Genomic DNA, 19,237 nt, shown 5'->3' on the forward strand with positions numbered 1-19,237 from the left:
GAGAGGGGTCGGTGCACACCGATGCCTCTCGCTCCCCAGGCTTCAGCGAAAGCCTGCATTTGCCCCATAGGACGCACACACATTTCCCCTTCATTTTTGGAGGGGGAAAAGTGAGTCCTATGGGGTGAAAAATACGGTACTTGCAAGAAGTATCCTCAGGCCTGCCCATCCATGCCTTGAGGCTGTGGGGCAGTGACAGGAGCCCTGCTTGAAAGCTGGCCTGCCCAAGTCCTCTTCTTTACAGAGCTACAAAGACAAAGGTAAACATTCCGTTTGAACACTGTCTTCGGCTCCAGTGTTGAACCATTTCAATCGGATACTCCCTGCTGATGTGGATAGATTCCTCTGAGCTGCCAGGCCCACTCTTTGCCCCCTTGACCCGTGCCCGTCTTGGCTGATTAGGGCATGCCCAGACGTTATGCGGATCCCCCTGTTGAAATTATCAATTTGTCCCTTGGCACAGGGACATTCCCAGGGGAGCTGAAGGAAGCAGTGGTGTGTCCGCTCTTAAGGAAAACTTCATTAGATCTTCTTGTTGTAGTGAAGTTGGGAAATCTTGGTATGTCAAACGCTGGTTCACGCAGGAGTGAGGCATTGTGGGAGAGATAAGATTGTGGCCTTATGGGGAATGGGTGTTTGGTCTTTGGTCTCTTTAAAAGTAAAACTCTCTGTCTCTAGAAGTGTGAGTCAATTACTGGTACATCTTGACTCTAGGCAGGATGAGATGTTATCTGATTTGCAGACCCTGGCACAGCTGGGGGCCTGAGTGTGGATTGGGTTGTAAAAAGGCACAGGAGGGTATCAAGTCATTTACAACTTAGGAGCCTGGTACAGTAAGAGAGGCCTGGGAACGGAGGAAGAGCCTTTTGATCTTATGGTCTCTGAGTCTAAACAAAGTTCAGCTGTGCTGGTCTCCTAACAATCAGGAGTATCCGCCCTCCCTTCCCCACAGGTGGGCGGGTATACAGCCATTGGTAAATTGGTAATTAATCTGAAGAAATGATTGGTCCCTAACCTGTCCTCCACATGGGTTTTCAAGGATAAAGGATTTGGGAATTCAGATGCAAAGGGCAGAACATCTTGCCCTGGTACTTCGCCTGGGAGCGTTTGACCAGTGAAAGGACTCTGCTGTGTCTTAAACTATTGTTGCTGTGTGAGTATGGTTTTAGCTAGTCCTACTTTACAATGCTTTTATTTTTTGTTTGTAACCTTCTAAGAGATGTGCAATTTTTTGAGGAGCATTTTCAATAACCTTGGAAAAGGACTTTTTGTCTTTTCTACCCTGTGCCTTTGCTTGGGGAAGCTAAACTGGAGCTTACCATTTGGACACCTACCTGTTGAATGTCTGTCTGTGTCATGGTAAAGTGACTCAGGGCTGGGCAAACCTGGTAAATATCGAAGGGGGGTTCCCCTCCTTGAACCCCATTCGAGGGTGGTCCAGGAAAGGAGGTGGTGGCAGCTTTACTGTTTGGCTTGTGATTTGCAACAACTGGTGATCTCTCCCCCTTCCTGGCCAAGTCCTGCTGGTGTCTAGGAGGATTGGGGGAGGGAGATAGTCCCACTTACTACACTTGTCCTTTCTTGAGTTAAATAAAATGTTTTTAAGGCTGGAGGAGGAGGCCAGAAGTCCCTCAGTGTCGTTAATGTGCTGGCGAGGAAGGGCTAAGAGTAGGGGGTTTACTTCTCTGAGGCCCAGAGACAAGGAAACGTACCAATCCATTGGAGTCATGTGGTTTGGATTTATAGGAGCCCGCACTGGTTTTTGACCCTGCTCTATTAGCAGTGTTATGTTTAGATATATTTATTGTTGCCATACAACAATACAAAAAATTGCTGCGGAACCTAAAGGTCTTTTGCATTGTTTCAGGGAATAGTATAACCCTGTAAAAGGTTCAGAGCCATCTTGAGCGCAACGTGTACATATTTTTTTTAACCTCATAGGGACATTATTCCTTGCAACTGAGAACTGTGAGTATTCGGAAATAAAGCTCAGAAGAAAAATGTAGTGTACTGAAGTACTGGTGTCAGTTTGCAGTTTTGTTATTGTTCCATTTGAAGGAAAGAGACACTGAAAAGAAAATTGGTTGGTCAAGAGATGGCAATATGACGTTCATGAGTATGAAATCCAACTCTTGTTTTTTTTAAAAAAAGGAACTTTGTTGACATTTGCCTTCCCTGCAAATGATGATACATGTTGAGTTTAAAATAAACAAATCAAGACCAAATTCGCATGGAGATGGCAACATCCTTCAGGGACTTGGTGCTGATCTGAAACTTGTGAATGCGTTTTAAAGGGTTAGGTGCAGAGGGTCTTGCTTTGCATCAGTTTGTAGAGGTCAATGAATTGTCATTTGTTGTAATGGTCACAGGTAATTTGCCAGAAAACATCCACCCCTTCCCCACTTTCCAATAAACGTTACAAAAAGTGGCACTTGCCCATGAAAACTAGCTCTCATTGTAATTTGCTGCAGATGGGTTGTCCAAGTTACAGATAAATGATTGAGATTGCAAATCTAGTAGATTGGCCACATCTTTTAAAACACATTTAAAAGGAAAGCATCTAAACAACCTGTGGCATACCTTTTATTGCTCTTTTTTAGGGAAGATCAAGCATATTAAGACACAAATAGTTTGAATACTGGAGTTATAACAGCATTAGCTAAAACAATATATTATGTAAAGAAGCTTAACAACAGTTACATTGGTCACTATGGTATTAAAGGTAAAGGTAAAGGTACCCCTGCCCGTACGGGCCAGTCTTGCCAGACTCTGGGGTTGTGCGCCCATCTCACTCAAGAGGCCAGGGGCCAGCGCTGTCCGAAGACACTTCCGGGTCACGTGGCAAGCGTGACAAAGCTGCATCTGGCGAGCCAGAGCCGCACACGGAAACGCCGTTTACCTTCCCGCTGGTAAGCGGTCCCTATTTATCTACTTGCACCCGGGGGTGCTTTCGAACTGCTAGGTTGGCAGGCACTGGGACCGAGCAACGGGAGCGCACCCCGCCGCGGGGATTCGAACCGCCAACCTTTCGATCGGCAAGCCCTAGGCGCTGAGGCTTTTACCCACAACGCCACCCGCGTCCCATCACTATGGTATTACTGTGCAGCATTTTCTTGCCGTTTGGCAGCTGAAGGTCTCTTCTGATTGTATCTTCTATGCATCCAGATAATTGCAATGACCAGACCCAGGAAGATAAGGGATTTCAAGGCGAAAAGCCCATAAATCAGGTATCTGTATAAATGAAACAGAATCATAATCATAATAATACACTACCCATTCGACTGGGTTGCCCCAGCCACTCTGAACAGATATCATATAATCGCTGGTAGAAGAAAACAGGACTATTTCCCACCATTCTCTAATATAGAAGCTTTGTGGATTAACGCACCACAGCCGGTGCTCCCATGAGCCTTTCTGAGGGAATCGTCACAAATGGCACTCAAGGGTGGCATCTGGGTGCTGCATCCGCCTCCCTGCTTGCTTGTAGTGGCAGTGCCTCCTCCCCCCAGGGACACTGACTTCAGAAATACAGTGGTGCCTCGGGTTACATACGCTTCAGGTTACATAAGCTTCAGGTCACAGACTCCGCTAACCCAGAAATAGTACCTCGTGTTAAGAACTTTGCTTCAGGATGAGAAGAGAAATTGTGCTCTGGCGGCAAGGCAGCAGCGGGAGGCCCCATTAGCTAAAGTGGTCTTCAGGTTAAGAACAGTTTCAGGTTAAGAACAGACCTCCAGAACAAATTAAGTTCTTAACCTGAGGTACCGCTGTACAGGAAAACTAGGAGGAATGGCAGCTAAAAATGATGGAATATGCAGAGTTAGCAGGCCTAACCAGCAAGGTGAAAGAACAAGGAGATCAAGTTTATAAAGAGGAATGGAAAAAATTTGTGGAGTATTTGCATATAATTGTAAGAAAGTGTAAAAGCTAGCCGGATTAATGTCAATTCAACAGTCTGGTTTTGATTGAGGTAATATGAAAAGGAGGAGAAATTGGTTGGTTGGAATAGAATAGAATGGAATAGGCAGTAAGAATGGGAAACTTAAAAGACCCATGGAATGAGAAGGGAAGTTGATGTATTTTATAGGTAGATGTTTATTTGTGGAAACTGTATAATTGAAAACTTTATTTAAAAAAAATTAATTACAAACAAGGAATACAGTACAGGAAAACAGGCCTTGCTAGCCACCAGCAGGTGGCAGAATGAAAACCTTTTAGAGGTTGCTGAGCCAAAATATCAGTGATATCACATGTTTACACAAAGGGAATCTCAATACTTACTCTGTTGGAATAGGGCTGAAGCCTGATTGGTTGGTTGTTTGTTCTTGTTTGGTAGTTATTAGAAAGAGATCAGGTTCTGACTGCCAGCTAATTGCTGTTGTTTCTTCTGAATCTGAGGAGGAAGCTGAACAAAGATGAGGAAATGGACAGCTTCAGACACTGAAGAGACCAAGAACTTCAGAAAATGTGAAGAGGGACCGGCAAATAAGGGAGAGTTCCAGTCAAACAAAACAAGTGCCAATGGTCAGATCACTTCCTGGTACAACAAGACTTCTCCGCAACCCTTCCCATCTGCAGGGAGGTGAGACCAATTTGAATGGTCTGCCTCTGCCACTTAACGGATCCTAATGGCTTCAAAAAAGTGATAGGGGCAGTGCTTTTTTCCCCCTTTAAAAATGTTTAGGGGTACTCTCATTTTGACTCAAGAAAATCACCATTTTATAGTTCAAATTGGGGGAAATAAATACAGTAGCTAAATGGATAAAAGTACTGTACAAAGATTCACAAAATGTTTATGTGTACGCCTGCGTCCCCCCAGAAAAAAAAACACTGGGTAGGGGATACATTATTATCCCATGTTGATGGCCTCTCGGCTGATACTCTGGTGGCCCACTGGATTGTCTAGCTAACCAGGGTTATAGACTGTTAATTCTGAAGTGCCCTCTCCGATTGCATGGAGCTGGGATGACCGTGTGGTTTTCAAGGGCTGAAGGTGATGAAACGATCTCTGAGAGGACTAGGGTGCCGGTGGGGGAAAACATGTCCTAAATTGGACTGAACATAGGTTAGAGCTCATTGCAGAGCCTACCAAATCGCAATAGCGATGGCAAAGAAGACCCTTTTCACCATCTCTATGGCATCTGCGGAAAGCTGTTCCAGGAGACTCTTAGGTGGTTTGTAGTCTAACAGAACCACCTTTGCCATCGGAGTCCAAGAAGGACTCCAAAATCTCCTGCAAAGATTTTGCAAAGCTTTTTGCAGATAAAATCACCCAGATTCAGAAAGAGGTAGGCGCCACTGTGGTAGCAGGGCTGGCATGGGAGAGTTTCAGCGCTCTGTCTAGTCAAGTTGTATAAGATCAATTTCAACCTGATTACCTCTGAGGAGGTAGACAGTGTGCCTGGACGAGTGAAACCTGTCTCCTCGACCCTTGCCTATTCTGGCTCATAAAAGCGAGCCAGGCTGACTGAGACCCTACCTGCCTGCAGACTGTCTTGCCAGAGTGGTGCATTCTTTGCTTATCTCCCGCTTGGACCACTGCAATGCGCTCAAGGTGACTCAGAAGCTACAATTAATGCAGAATGTGGCTGCCAGACTGGTGACTGGGAGTGGCTGCTGGGACTATACTGTACTTATAACATCTATCCTGAAAAAACCTGTCATGTGACAAAGGCCTTTGAGAACAGAAGCAGTAAAGTGCTGGAAAATGCTGAAAAGTGAAGATTCATTCTTCTAGCTGACTTATTCCTTATATATTGTTTCAATTACAGGAAGTAACATGGAGCCTGGAAGGATAAATACATGGGCTCAGTGTGCTCTTTACTACTTTTTATTTCGCTCTCTTCCATTATTGTTGGTACAGTGTTCGTAAGGAAGTCTGTTTGCCTCAGTAAAGGTTTTTTTTACTGTGAATTTTGACCCTGCGTTTTGACTTCACTGCACGACAAGACCTACATTGGCTCCCAGTGTGTTTCTGAGCACAATTCAAAGTGTTAGTTTAAAACCCTTAATGACTTTGGCCCAGTATACCTGAAGGAGTGGTTCTGCCCCCATTGTTCAGCCCAAACACTGAGGTCTAGATCCAAGGGCCTTCTGGGGGTTTCCTCATTGTGAGATGTTAAATTACAGGGAAGCAGGTAGAGGGTCTTCTCAGTAGGGGCACCCACCCTGTGGAACACCCTCCAGTGAGATGTCAAAGAGATAAATAATTATATGATCTTCCGTAAACATCTGAAGGCAGCCCTATATTACGGTGCTTTTAATGTGTAATATTCTATTCTGCTGCTGCTGCTGCTGTGTTTTTGTATACCCTGTTGGAAGCCGCCCATTATTTTATTATGTCCCTTTTGAACTTGCTGACTGGGGAATCGGTGACAGGAGACAATTCTGCAAGCATAGGTTTCCCTTATGTGAATTTCACACCAGCATCATGCAGCAACATAATACAAGCCTTGTTTCATTTACCATTATTTACCTGCTTAACGGGCAATATAATATCCTTTTGGAAAGAGAAAAATTATCACAATACTGTATTCACTTCATATATATATATATATATATATTATAGTATAGAAGAAGGAACTCTCCTTATCTTTGCAATTCTGTGCACACTTACACAGCAGTAAGCACCTTTGGGGTTAATGTGCATAAGATCACATTTATTCCATCTTTTGAGTTTCCTGTGGTGCTTGGAAATGGGACTCACCTGGGAGAACAGTATTATTTACAGGGAAACCAACATCAGAGTCAGTTCTTTCTATACCACACCACTAAATCCCAGCATCTTGCTGTGTGAGGTTCTCCAGTCTGACTCTGAATTCCAAACGAGAATGATTATCCTTGATAAAAACTCTGCTAGCAGTCCTTTCTTCTTCAGATCCTGTCTGAACAACTATTTCACAATTGCTGTGAACACAATTGATGTACTGGATATTTTTTTCTTTCCTCATTCCTGCATTTCTATCATTACAAATGAGAGGAGGAGGAGGAGGAGGAGCATTTACCTGGAGAAACTGTCACGTTCACCCTGTGTCTGATACTGGAGAAGAAACGATCTATAACACAGTAATAAACACCGGAATCATCCAGATTCAAATTGTCCATGGTCACTTGAAAGTAGTGCTCTTTCTTATTCTCTCTGAGGGAGACTCTGCCCATGTTCACCTTTCCATCTGATGATATTAAACTTTCGCATGAAGACAAAAATATGCCTTCTTTCATTTTGCACCAGCTCTTAGTGTTATCTTCAAAGGTTTGTTGATAACGGCAGCGCAGAGAGAGAGATTTCCCTTCATATCCATGCACTTCAACTGGACCAGTCAGTCGCCATGTCTCTGGGGAAAGAAAGAGATTCATTGGAGTCAATCAGGTTGACACCATGTTGCTGGTGTTGTCAGGCTACAGGGAACCTAATCCCCCTCCTTCACTGCTGGCAGCCAGAAATGGGGGAAAACAAGAAGTTCTTACCAAGGTAATTTATTCAATATTCACAGAGAGAGATACATAATGCCACCTCTTGGATAATGGCGTTGCTCTGAGTAAAGTCCCATCTCCTCCATCTCTCCTATTATGTCATCCCTAAGTTGGCTGATCTGTGCTTTCTGCCTCTGAGCTTTCTGTTCTCTTACTCTCAGTGCCTGCCTGGACCTGGGAGGGGGGCAGTTCTGGCATGCTTAGTGGCGTCGAAAGGGGGTGCACGGTGGAGTGGTATGCCCCAGTGACATCCTGGGGGTGTGTGTGTGACATTATCTTTGCAAGTCTGTGTACACTTACCCAGCAGTAAGCACCTTTGGGGTTAATGTGCACAAGGTCACATTTATTCCTTCTTTTGAGTTCCTGTATAACTTGGAAACAGGACTCACCTGGGAGAACAGTAATATTTACAGGGAATCCAGGATCATAGCCAGGTCTTTCTATGCCACACCAGTAAATCCCAGCATCTTGCTGTGTGAGGTTCTCCAGTCTGACTGTGAATTCCAAACGAGAATGATTATCCTTGATAAAAACTCTGCTAGCCGTCCTTTCTTCTTCAGATCCTGTCGTCAGAACAACTATTTCACAACTGCTCCATAGACTTCCTTTGCACCAGTATTTTACATGTTTCCTAAACCCAGCATCATATTTGCATCTCACAGAGAGTGACCTGCCCAAAAATCCACTCAGTGCTTCAGGACCAGTCAGAACAGACATGCAACCTGAAAAGCAGAATAAACCTGCAGTGAGGCATTAGCTCTCCAACTAGTATCATGGAAAAATACAGTGGTGCCTCGCAAGACGAAATTAATTCGTTTCGTGAGTTTTTTCATCTAGCGAATTTTTCATCTTGCGAATCACGAATTCCCATAGGAATGCATTGAAAATCAATTAATGCGTTCCTATGGTCAAAAAAAAGTCCAAACAAAGCCAAATTTGGTACAACGGTTTATTAAGTGCTCTTTAAAGTCACACATACTGTAAAGAGCATTTCAAAAATTGAAGGAACAATAATTTAAGTTTCTAAACATGACAGAAAAACATTTAAAAATCAACAAAGTGTACAGTACATTTTCTAAGACTCTGGGGGACCACTCGAAGAAGGTTCCTCTTCCACTCTTTGCTTTTTGCTGAAGAACCTGTCCATGGTCTGCTGCTTCATCTGCCTTTTCAGCACCTCTCTGAAAGGCGACATGACCCTCGTATCAAAAGTGTTCACAAGGTCATGTGCCACGTGCTTGTCAGGGTGGTCCCGCTGTGCAAAAGCCTGCACATCCTTCCACTTCAGGCAAATGTCCCTCAGTTCTTTGGAGGACAGCCGTTCCTCAGTTGCTTCCTCCTCTTCCAGCGAGGCCCACTCCTGCGCAGCCTCTGCCTGCAGTTCGACCAGCTCCTGGGTGGTCAGCTCGTGGTCGTGCTCCACCACCAGCTCGCTGATGTCCTCCTCTGTGACCTCCAGGCCCATGGTCCTCCCCAAGGCAACAATGTCCTGCACCACTGTTGACTCTGGTGCATCAGAGTCATTTGGTGCCACACGGTCCGGCCACAGGCTGCGCCAAGCGCAATTCAAATTTCTCTGGCTGATCCCGTCCCAGGCCGTGGTGATCATCTTCAAGCAGGTGACGATGTCGAAGTGGTCCTTCCAGAATTCCCGCAGGGTGATGGTGGTGCAATCAGTCACCTCGAAGCATCGCCTGAAAAGCTCCCCCAGTCCCTCCCCAACTGTTGCAAACCCCTCCCCAACTGTTCCCCCAGTCACCCAGCACACAGAAATTCAAATCCAGAATTTTTTTTAAAAAAACAGCAGAGTGGCCCAATTGTCACAGAAAATCAGAAAAATGCAGAAAAAACACACAAGCTTCCAGATTCCTGCAAACCCCTCCCCAACTGTTCCCCCAGCCACCCAGCACACAGAAATTCAAATCCAGATTTTTTTTAAAAAAAAACAGCAGAGTGGCCCAATGGTCACAGAAAGTAATAAAAATGCAGAAAAACACACACACAAGCTTCCAGATTCTTGCAAACCCCTCCCCAACACCAAGTCCTTGAATTCCAAACACCCCAACCCAAAATCCAAAACCCGCCAAAAAAGTTTTAAAAGCTTAACTTACCAAATGGCTGCAAAAGAAGTTTTGGAAAAGCTTCAAAAATCACCAAAGTCTTTAAAAACCTCAAAAAAGGCTACTATGTACACTGCGTTCTATGAGTTGCTCCTCAAAGTCAAGTCGCAACTGTATTAACGGTGTTAAGAAAAAGGAAACAAACTTGCAAGACGTTTTCGTCTTGCGAAGCAAACCCATAGGGAAATTCGTCTTGCGAAGCAGCTCAAAAACGGAAAACCCTTTCATCTAGCGAGTTTTCCATCTTGCGAGGCATTCGTCTTGCGGGGCACCACTGTATAAAATTACACACACCCCATGTCGCTTGTTGATTCATAGGTTACTGCATCCATACAGACCACATTCCCAGCACCAAGAGCCGCTTTTTCAGCTTCAAAGACCCTGCCACTGAATTCTAACTCTCTTTTGAAGCGTGGCCAGATCTGGGAGGGATGCGGGGAGGGAGTGACTCTCCAAACGGATAACATGATGGCAAACTACAGCCATATGAAATGGCCACTGACCAACCAAGGACATATACAGCAACAATCTGGGGCTGGGAAACAATGCACCAACACTGTAGCACACTTTAGGGTCAGGGGCCCATTGTGGAAGTGAGCGCTGTTCACATCTGTGCAAGCATGGGCCCTAATAAAAAGTTAATAAGGTACCAAATTCATCTCTCAACTGAGAGGTTTAAATATTGGAACAAGTCTGCTCTTAAGTCCTCATAGATTGGGCAAATCAGTAAGCAGTGGGGTAGCTCTTCAGGAACATTGAACATTATGTGCACATGGGCAAACTCTCTTCCTAAGGAATCTGGGGATAGCATTCTTCAACTATGGCAGCGTGCATTGACTGGAACTGCAGAGAAGCCATGCCCTCCCTTCCTCTGACCCTACCCTCTCTTGCCACACACAGCTCACATCACTTTATGAAGTCTTTTTTTGTAATTCAGTACTTGTGCCCAATCTTTCTCTTTTCCTTACCTGGAAGCAGCACCCAGGTGAGGAGCATCCAGTTCCTCCAGAGGCTCATGGTGCTGTTGTCTTCTCCACTCAAGGGACCTGGAGGGAAGCCAAAGTCTCCCAGGAAGCTCACGGGGGGAAGAGGGGCACTACAATATGTTGGAATCCAATTGCCAGAATAAGCTCCGGCTAAATGAAGCAGAGCTTCGGAAAGTGAAAGTAGGAAGGCTTCTATATTGCATGTTTGATGGGCAAGACTGTGGTTAGTGTTGTTCTGCTTTTATGTCCTACACAAGCAGAATGGAAAGAGAAAGAGCAGCTTCAATGGGTCGCGCCAAGTGTCCATCAAGTCCATTCACCCCTCTTGGTGTGGCGTTGTGGCAGGACGGCGGAGGCTCCACTGGGGCCCTGATGGGGGAACTGGAACTGCCATGCCCTTCCTGATGAACTTATGCCCCCACCACCTATCAGGAACTGGATCCTAGCCTGCACCCTGCTTTGGTGAATGGGGATGCAGGATGGTTCTTGGGCTGTGCCAGGGGGCGGAGCAAACAGGGCAGGAAGGCTTCCCTCGGTTCCACCCCCTTGCCCATTTAAGCAGCTCGCACCTGTACGTCCCTTTATTGGGTTTCCCCGCCTGCCTACCCTTGGTTTAAGCTGATGGCCAAGGACTTTGCTGCGACTACGGTGGTTGCCGTCCTTTAAGGGGCCAGATAGGAATTTGCCCACCGGGTTAATTGGCTCTGACCCGGTGGTTTTGCCTTCCTCATAGCAATTGTCACAACTGGTTGGGCATTGGGGCAATCCTTTGTTTTGGGTGGAGGGGAGGTTGTAGTCTCTGCCTGCTCCTCCAAACACTGAGGTATCCCGTTAAAGGGATCTGGGGTGAGTGGCCATGTTTGCCTGCCCAGGCAGGGCTAGGGCAGAAGGAACTCCCTCAAACAGCAGTCCCTTGGGGGGTCACCCTATTTGCTGTAAGTCTTAGGAACCCCCGCCTGGATTGACCACGAAGTATTTCAGTTGCCTCATGCCCAAGCCAAACCTTTTTCATCTGTATTCAATAAAGTTGTGGCCTGTTTTGACCCAAAACCAGCCTTATTGGTCTCTTATTTATATGGGCTGGGGTATGGGGAACGCCATGCTTGGACCTGCAAGTTCAGCATTCTGAGGGTGTCCAGTCAGATAGATGTCTCTGGAAAGTCCACAAATGAGCAGTTACACATCTCTGAATTCTGTGCTGCAGTCCTCTGATCATAGAGTGCTTACAAAATGTACATTTTAGAAGGAAATGTGAAAAAAGAGAATATGAAAATAACGTAGAAGAATAAATTATGCTAGGAGAATTTGCTCACAAAAAATTGTCTGAATTGCATATAAAAATGTGTTTATTCAGAGAAATTAGCCTCCATGACCAGTCTGATCAAGGCGCATGCCCTAACTGGAAGCAAGCGCAAACACACGTTGAAGGGTTATAATAATCACAACAGTTTATATGTGGCAATAACAGTATTTGATATATGCATTGGGGGGGTGGAATGTGGCCACAGCAATGGAAGACTAGGAAGAGGAGGTGAGCATCTAACAGTGGCAGTGAAGGGTAGGGGTCACAGGAGGTAGCACTGGGTTTTATGCCTCTAGCAGCAGAACATCCCGCACTGGACATGAACTGTACAATTATAAACACCCCATAAGCAAATCACAAGAAGTTGCAGGCTGAATGTTTACTTGTTTATTTTACAAAAAAAAATGTCTTGTTGATTGTAAGAAAATCTAAGTGGTTTTCCAAAATATAAAACAGAACATTTAAGTTATCAATAAAACCTAGTAAAAAAGAACTTTTCCAAACTCCCTTCTTACTGTACCCAAACCTTGTTTTAAACTGCCACTTTGCCTCAGTGTCGACCCCTGTTCTCTGCCCAAACTTCTGCCATGGTTTGCAATTCCCACTTTTTAAAAAATAAGCACCCTAGTCACAGGGGATAATGTCCTGAGGGGAACTTTGAGTATCTTGAGAGAAAGTGCAGAAGGAGAAAAAGGTACTATACTGAAGTGTTGGTGTCAGTTGCCAACTTTATTATTTTAAGTTTGAGGGACAGAGAAACTGAAAAGAAAATTGGTTTGCTGAGTGATGGCAATATGATGTTCATGAATATGAAATCCAGCTCTCTCTTTCTTTTTAAAGGAACTTTGTTGACATTTGCCATCCCTGCAAATGATGATAAATGTTGGGTTCAAAATAAACATATCAAGGTTAAATTCCCATGGAGACTGCAACTTCCCACAAGGAATTCTCACTTGTTACATTGGTCACAGGTAATTTGCCAGAAAACATTTCCCTCCACAGTTTCCAGTAAACATTGCAATAAGTCACACTTGCCTATGAAAAGTAGCTCTCTGAATCTTGCTGCAGATGGACTATCCAAGTTACAGGTAAATTACAGTGAATGCTCGGGTTGCGAACGTGATCTGTGCGGGATACACGTACCCGCAACCCACAGCTGCACGTCTGTGCATGCGCGGGTTGTGATTCAGCGCTTCTGCGCATGCGCGACCACCAAAACCCGGAAGTAACCCATTCTGGTACTTCTGGGTTTCAGCGGTCCATAACCTGAAACAATACAACCTGAAGCATCTGTAACCCGAGGTATGACTGTAGTGAGATTGCAAATCCAGTAGATTGGCCACATCTTTTAAAACATTGTTAAAAGGAAAGCATCTAAACAATCTGTAGCATACCTTTTATTGTACTTTTTGGGGGAAGATGAAGCCGGTTGGTACGCAAATAGTTTAATGTCAACTAGAGTTACAAAAGAGTGTTAGCTAAAACACAATATATTATGTAAAGAAACTTAACAACAGTTACATTGGTTGCTATGGGATTGCTGTCCAGCATTTTCTTGCCACATGGCAGCTGAAGATCTCTTCTGATTGTCTTCTATGCATCCAGATAATTGCAATGCCCAGACCCAGGAGGATAAGGGTTTTCAGGGTGAAAAGCACATAAATCAGGTGCCTGCATCAAAGAAACAGAATTATTATTATTATTATTATTATTATTATTATTATTATTATTATTATTATTATACCCTGTCCATCTGATGGGGAAAGTTCTGGTACTCATCACTTGAATGTCCGAGCCATGATGCCTGTGCAGACACAGCATGCCTATAGCAGATAGCAGGCCTTGCTGGCCTTACCTTTGGTAATGGCACCATACAGAGTCTGCCAGCCAATGCACTTAGCACTCCATCTCACAGCTCATTTTTCCATTTGGCAATGAATTTTTAAAGAGATCCTGGACTCAGCTATACAGCTGCAAATAAAACGTTTTAATGTGTTGTGATTTGCCATATACAAATGTGACACTAGATGGCGAGAGTAAGCTATGCAAAATTCAATTTATTTTTCAAAATGTTGTTGTTTTAAAAAACATTTTCACAGCGTTTTTTAATATGTATGTAGATTAAACCCTTGTTCCCATTGCATTTGACATCTCAACCATGGGAGGTTAGTTTCAGAGATATTGCCCGGAGGTGGGTTGTACTTGCAGGGCAAAGGGGAGAAAAAGAGACATTAAAAGCTTTTAGAGGTTGCTGAGCCCACATATCAATGATCTCACGTGTTTACACAGAGGGAATCTCAAGACTTACATGTTGTCAGTAGTGTTTAGGGAGAGATCAAGGTCTGTCTGGCTGCTAATTGCTGTTGTTTCTTCTGGATCTGAGGAGGGGACCAGAGAGGGCGAGAAATGGACAGTATCAACAGCAGTTGTGGAAGAGACACTGAAGAGACCGAGAACTTCAGAAAATGTGAAGAGAGAACTGGCGAATAAGTTCATGCTCCCACATGTACGAGGGCAGCTTCAGTAAACAAGCTGTGATGTGCTTTTAAGAAATTTGCCACAGAAGTTTATGCAGCCAATGCCAAGGCAGGGCATTGGCTAGGCCCATCTGGATCCACCCAGACCTGCTGGTTCTGAGCACACTCAGCTCTCATGCAGCCCTCCAAACAGCCCCACAAACACCTAGGAACATGGGAGAGGTGGTGGAAGCAGTATCTGATGTCTGTCTCTGGAGTCATTCCTGCGACCAGCATCCCTGTGGGCTTGTTCTGTGGTGTTTGGAACGGTATGTTTGTGTTTTTTGGCTGCTCATGGCCGCAGCTCTGCTTCTGGTGATATGTATCTTGTACTGGAAGAAGCAAAGATTACCAATGTCAAAGCAATGATTCTTCAACATCAGCTTTGTTGGACTGGTCATGTTGTGCAGATGCCTGATGATCGTCTTCCAAAGCAAATTCTCTATTCCAAAGCTTAATGCTGGTGGTCAACAAAAGAGGTTTAAAGACGCTCTCAAGGCAAATCTTTAAAAATGTAGTATAAACACTGACAACTGGGAAACACTGGCCTGCGAACGCTCCAGTTGGAGAACAGCCTTTACCAAAGGCTTTGTCATAGGCTTTGAAGATGCTCAAATTCAGGATGAAAGGGAGAAATGTGCTAAGAGGAAACCCTCACCGTGATCAACTCCTGCCCAGAAACCTTTGTCCCCACTGTGGAAGGACGTGTGGATCCAGAATTGGCCTCCATAGTCACTTACGGACTCACTGTTAAAACCGTGTTTATGGAAGACAATCTTACTTGGCTACAAGTGATCGCCAAAGAAGAAGAATTTGGGGTGCTTGTGGGGTGTGTAATGTGGGTGTGCTGCGAGGCATGGGGTGTTCTGGGTATGTTCAACCCACACTTGTTGTAAAGAAAGTACACAGCTGAACCGATGTTGCTGAACAAAAACAAGAAGGTGAGAACATATTTGTGAGAGGCTAGTGATGAAGCACACCTCAGGAGAAACAAAATGTCTACTGCAGTGCGACAGAGATTTTATGAGGTTTGTTGGGATCACACAGTTTAGTTCGGTTTTGTCTTTTAAATATATTTGCTTTGGACTTTTCAGTTGCCTCAATCCATGGCAAGCAGGGCCAGTCCAGGGTGTCTTGCCACTTGAGGCAAAAGGCCTCATTGCCTCCCCCCCTCCAACCACCACTCTTTCCAGATCCGGGCCCCTGCCGTGATGCCTTAGCTGCACCCCTATGTGGTGAGGATGCTGTGGCAGCAATGTGAGCATAGCATGGGCAGGGAGGGTGCAATAGTAGAGGAGGCAGTGAGTTCCTCAGGCCTGGATCTGGCACCTGAGGTGATGGCCTCACCTTGCCCACATAGGCAGGCTGGCCCTGTACCCCATAGTTTGGTTTAGAGGCACCCTTAGAACAAGCCGGTGACATGAAACAACTTCTTGGGCAGGTAATTCAAGTGGGAGATCTGTTTCCCTGCCTCCAAGCACCTCCTCCCAAGTTGACACTTTTACTTGGGATGGGAGCAATCATGGGTTTCCTCATGTGCTAATATGGAGCTACTGCAAAGTCAACCTAAGGATCTGCTGCATTGCAGGCATGTCCTTTGGGATTTTGAACTCTACCCCAGTCCATTCAGGCAACCGTCCTTGCAGGGGAATCTGCGGCAGGAGACAATTCTGCAAACATAGGTTTCCCTAATGTCAATTTTACATCTGCATCATGAAGCCACAAAAAGCAAGCCTTGTTTCATTTACTATTATTTACCTGCTTAACGGGCAATATAATATCCTTTTGGAAAGAGAAAAATTATCAAATTATTCACTTCCTATCTGTTTTTGAAAGTAGAGAAGTAGCACCTCTCCTTATCTTTGCAAGTCTTTGCACGCTTACCTGGGAGTAAGCCCCTTTTGGGTTAATGTGCATAAGGAAAAGGTAAAGGGACTCCTGACCATTAGGTCCAGTCGTGGCCGACTCTGGGTTGTGGCGCTCATCTCGCTTTATTGGCCAAGGGAGCCAGCGTACAGCTTCCGGGTCATGTGGCCAGCATGATTAAGCTGCTTCTGGCGAACCAGATTAGCACACAGAAACACCGTTTACCTTCCCACCAGAGCAGTACCTATTGATCTACTTGCACTTTGACATGCTTTCGAACTGCTAGGTTGGCAGGAGCAGGGACAGAGCAATGGGAGCTAACCCGGTCACAGGGATTCGAACCGCCGACCTTCTAATCGGCAAGTCCTAGGCTCTGTCGTTTAACCCACAGCGCCACCCGGTCACGCTTATTCCCTCTCTGATGTTTTCTTCCCCTTTTAGCTGTATTTGGCTTTTGATTTGCCTGTAGAGTTTGGAAACAGGACTCACCTGGGAGAACAGTAATATGTATACGGAATCCAAGATCATAGCCTCTTTTCTTTATGCCACACCAGTAAATCCCAGCATCTTGCTGTGTGAGGCTCTCCATTCTGACTGTGAATTCCAAATCAGTATGATTGTCCTTGATAGACATTCTGCCAGCTTTCACTTCTTCTTCAGATCCTGTAGTCTGAACAACTATACTACATTTGTTCCATGAGCTTCCTTTGCACCAATATTTTTTATATGTCTGATACCAATATTCATATCTGCACATCACAGAAAGAGACTTGCCTAGAAATCCACCCAGTGCTTCAGGACCAATCAGAACAGACATGCAACCTGGAAAACAGAATGAACCTGGAATGAGGCACCACCTCTCCAACTAATATCCCTCTCGTATAGCGGAAAAATATAAAATTACACATCCCTGTATCCGGATGAGAACTGTGGCCTTGGCACTAAGGATGCATAGGTAGAGATTTCTTAATGGCTGTTTGTGTGACCAGTAACCAGAGAAGAAAAGAGATAATGTTAATAATGTTGTTGCTCAGATGGGACAGGTAGTGTTCAATCAGTTCTGCATGGGGTTGCACACCCTCTGAAGGATAATTTTGGGAGTACTCCCTTGAATCCATTCCTGTCACTGGAAGCCAAGACTGCCATCATTTTTCATTGAAAAAGCTTTTTAATTTTTATTAAAGTACAGGCAACCACCGATATTTGCGTTCTGGGTCATCATGCACGATGGTAGGGCATTCATCAGCTTGTTCCTTCCCTTATACCCTGTTCCACCAGCCATACCGTCCCATTTCCAGCCACTTCTGTGTAGCTGCGATTTGGGTCCAATTGTTGCGCGTAAATTGGTTGTTGCCTGTATACCAGACAGCCATAAAGAAAATTAGAAAGCATAATGTGGAGGCAACAGCTAAGGCAGAGTAGGCAGATACAGTGGTACCTTGGGTTACAGACGCTTCAGGTTACAGATGCTTCAGGTTACAGACTCCGCTAACCCAAAAATAGTACCTCGAGTTAAGAACTTTGCTTCATGATGAGAACAGAAATCGTGCAGCGGCAGCGGGAGGCCCCATTAGCTAAGGTGGTACCTCAGGTTAAGAACAGTTTCAGGTTAAGGAATCTGGCAGCGTGCATAGACTGGAGCTGCAGGGAAGCCATGCCTTCCCCTGCCTCTGATCCCACCTTTTATTGCCATACACAGCTCACGTCCCTTTATGGAGTCTTGCTTCACAACGACCACCTTTCTCTGTTCCTTACCTGGAAGCAGCCCCCAGATCAGGAGCGTCAAAGTCCTCCAGAGCCTCATGGTCCTGCTGTTTTCTCTGTTCAAGCCAGAGGGAGCTGGAGAGTAGCCAAAGTCACCCAGGAAGCTTGCAGTGGAGGAAGAGGGGCACCACAATGTTTTGGAATCCAACTGCTGGAATAATCTCTGGCTAAATGAAGCGGATCATGAGGCAGAGCTTCGAAAAGTGGAAATAGGAAGGCTTCTGTGTTGTATGTTTGATGCGCAACAATGTGGTTAGTGTAGTTCTGCTTTTATGGCATGCACAGGCGGAATGGGAAAAGGAAGAGCAGCTTCGATGGATTGGGTCAAGTGTCCGTCAAGCTCTCTTTCCAAGAGTGGCCAATCAAATGCCTCTGGAAAGTTCAAAAGTTAGCATGTTTCTAATAATACCAGATGCTCCGCCTGGTTAGATTGTACTGGATCAGGAGCAGGCAGCCAGATGCCTCTTCACAAGGAGGAATGGAAGTAATATTCATTGTTCAGCATCAGGTACTCAGGGATATACTGCCACTGTATAGGGAGGTTCCATTTTTACTACAATAGTTAATAGGTATTGAGGAGGCTTATTCTACATCAACATATCTTATCCTTTAAAAAAACCCACACACGTTCTAGCCTGATCACCTTGAATTGCCCTTTGAATCATAGGGGGAAGTAGGATCATGACAGTTTCTACAGAATATTACAACATGTCATAAGTCCCAGTGGAGGACTGAAAAGTCCTTGTTTTCAACTACAGTGGTACCTTGGGTTACAGACGCTTCAGGTTACAGACTCCGCTAACCCAGAAATATTATCTCGGGTTAAGAACTTTGCTTCAGAATGAGAACAGAAATCGTGTGGTGGCGGTGCGGTGGCAGTGAGAAGGTACCATTAGCTAAAGTGGTACCTCAGGTTAAGAACAGTTTCAGGTTAAGAACAGACCTCCAGAACGAATTAAGTTCTTAACCTGAGCTACCACTGTAAAGGAAAGCTCTGTTAGCTCTTTCCACTGTTATACAGCTCTTACAGTCTGAAAGTTCTTCCTGGTGTTTAGACAGAATCTCCTTTTCTGTAGGATGAAGCCACTGGTTCGAGTCCTATCCTACGAAGCAGGAGAAAACAAGCTTGCTCCATCTTCCATGTGACAGCCCTTTAGATATTTGAAGATGGCTATATCTCCTCTCAGTCTCCTCTTTTCTAGGCTAAAC

General features: G+C 45.0%; 2 protein-coding genes and 1 long non-coding RNA gene across 6 annotated transcripts in view; all 3 read right to left on the bottom strand.

Moving 5' to 3' along the window:
- The window catches only part of LOC309363459 (polymeric immunoglobulin receptor-like), a 103,953-nt gene that overhangs the window by 9,897 nt on the left and 74,819 nt on the right, over window positions 1-19,237 (bottom strand). Inside the window, exons 1-3 of one of the 2 annotated variants that reach the window (XM_081899808.1) lie at window positions 10,562-11,137; window positions 7,863-8,195; window positions 7,005-7,334 (exon numbers count right to left, since the gene is read on the bottom strand). In XM_081899808.1, coding sequence (XP_081755934.1) covers window positions 7,005-7,334; window positions 7,863-8,195; window positions 10,562-10,610 — 712 coding nt within the window. In that variant the 5' untranslated portion in view covers window positions 10,611-11,137. Of the gene's footprint in view, window positions 1-7,004; window positions 7,335-7,862; window positions 8,196-10,561; window positions 11,138-19,237 lie in introns of those variants that run through there. The other variant, XM_081899807.1, reaches the window with a different exon arrangement.
- LOC309363570 lies at window positions 3,091-6,991 on the bottom strand. Of its 3 annotated transcripts, none has more exons than XR_014165409.1 (3): window positions 6,707-6,991; window positions 4,282-4,405; window positions 3,091-3,231 (listed from the first exon to the last, which is right to left on the bottom strand). It is a non-coding gene; the product is annotated as an uncharacterized lncRNA (long non-coding RNA). The 3 variants fall into 3 exon arrangements; XR_014165410.1 differs by having other exon boundaries at window positions 6,617-6,991; XR_014165411.1 differs by lacking the exon at window positions 6,707-6,991 and adding an exon at window positions 5,480-6,178.
- Window positions 13,265-18,259, bottom strand: LOC309363526 (CMRF35-like molecule 7). Its single transcript, XM_081899932.1, has 4 exons — window positions 18,020-18,259; window positions 16,754-17,086; window positions 14,191-14,260; window positions 13,265-13,553 (listed from the first exon to the last, which is right to left on the bottom strand). The coding sequence occupies exons 1-4, from the start codon at window positions 18,066-18,068 to the stop codon at window positions 13,412-13,414; spliced, it is 594 nt and encodes a 197-aa protein (XP_081756058.1). The 5' UTR covers window positions 18,069-18,259; the 3' UTR covers window positions 13,265-13,411.

Source organism: Podarcis melisellensis, assembly GCF_964234715.1.
Source record: "Podarcis melisellensis genome assembly, chromosome: 2".
Taxonomy (NCBI): domain Eukaryota; kingdom Metazoa; phylum Chordata; class Lepidosauria; order Squamata; family Lacertidae; genus Podarcis; species Podarcis melisellensis.

Bases quoted from the DNA above. Each gene is read 5' to 3' on its own strand.
- LOC309363526 (XM_081899932.1), bottom strand. From the start codon at position 18,068: ATGAGGCTCTGGAGGACTTTGACGCTCCTGATCTGGGGGCTGCTTCCA. The intron at 14,261-16,753 runs GTGAGTCCTGTT...TCCCCTCCTCAG, and splicing joins ACATATTACTGTTCTCCCAG to ATCCAGAAGAAACAACAGCA. The intron at 13,554-14,190 runs GTAAGTCTTGAG...TCTTTGATGCAG, and splicing joins CTAAACACTACTGACAACAT to GCACCTGATTTATGTGCTTT.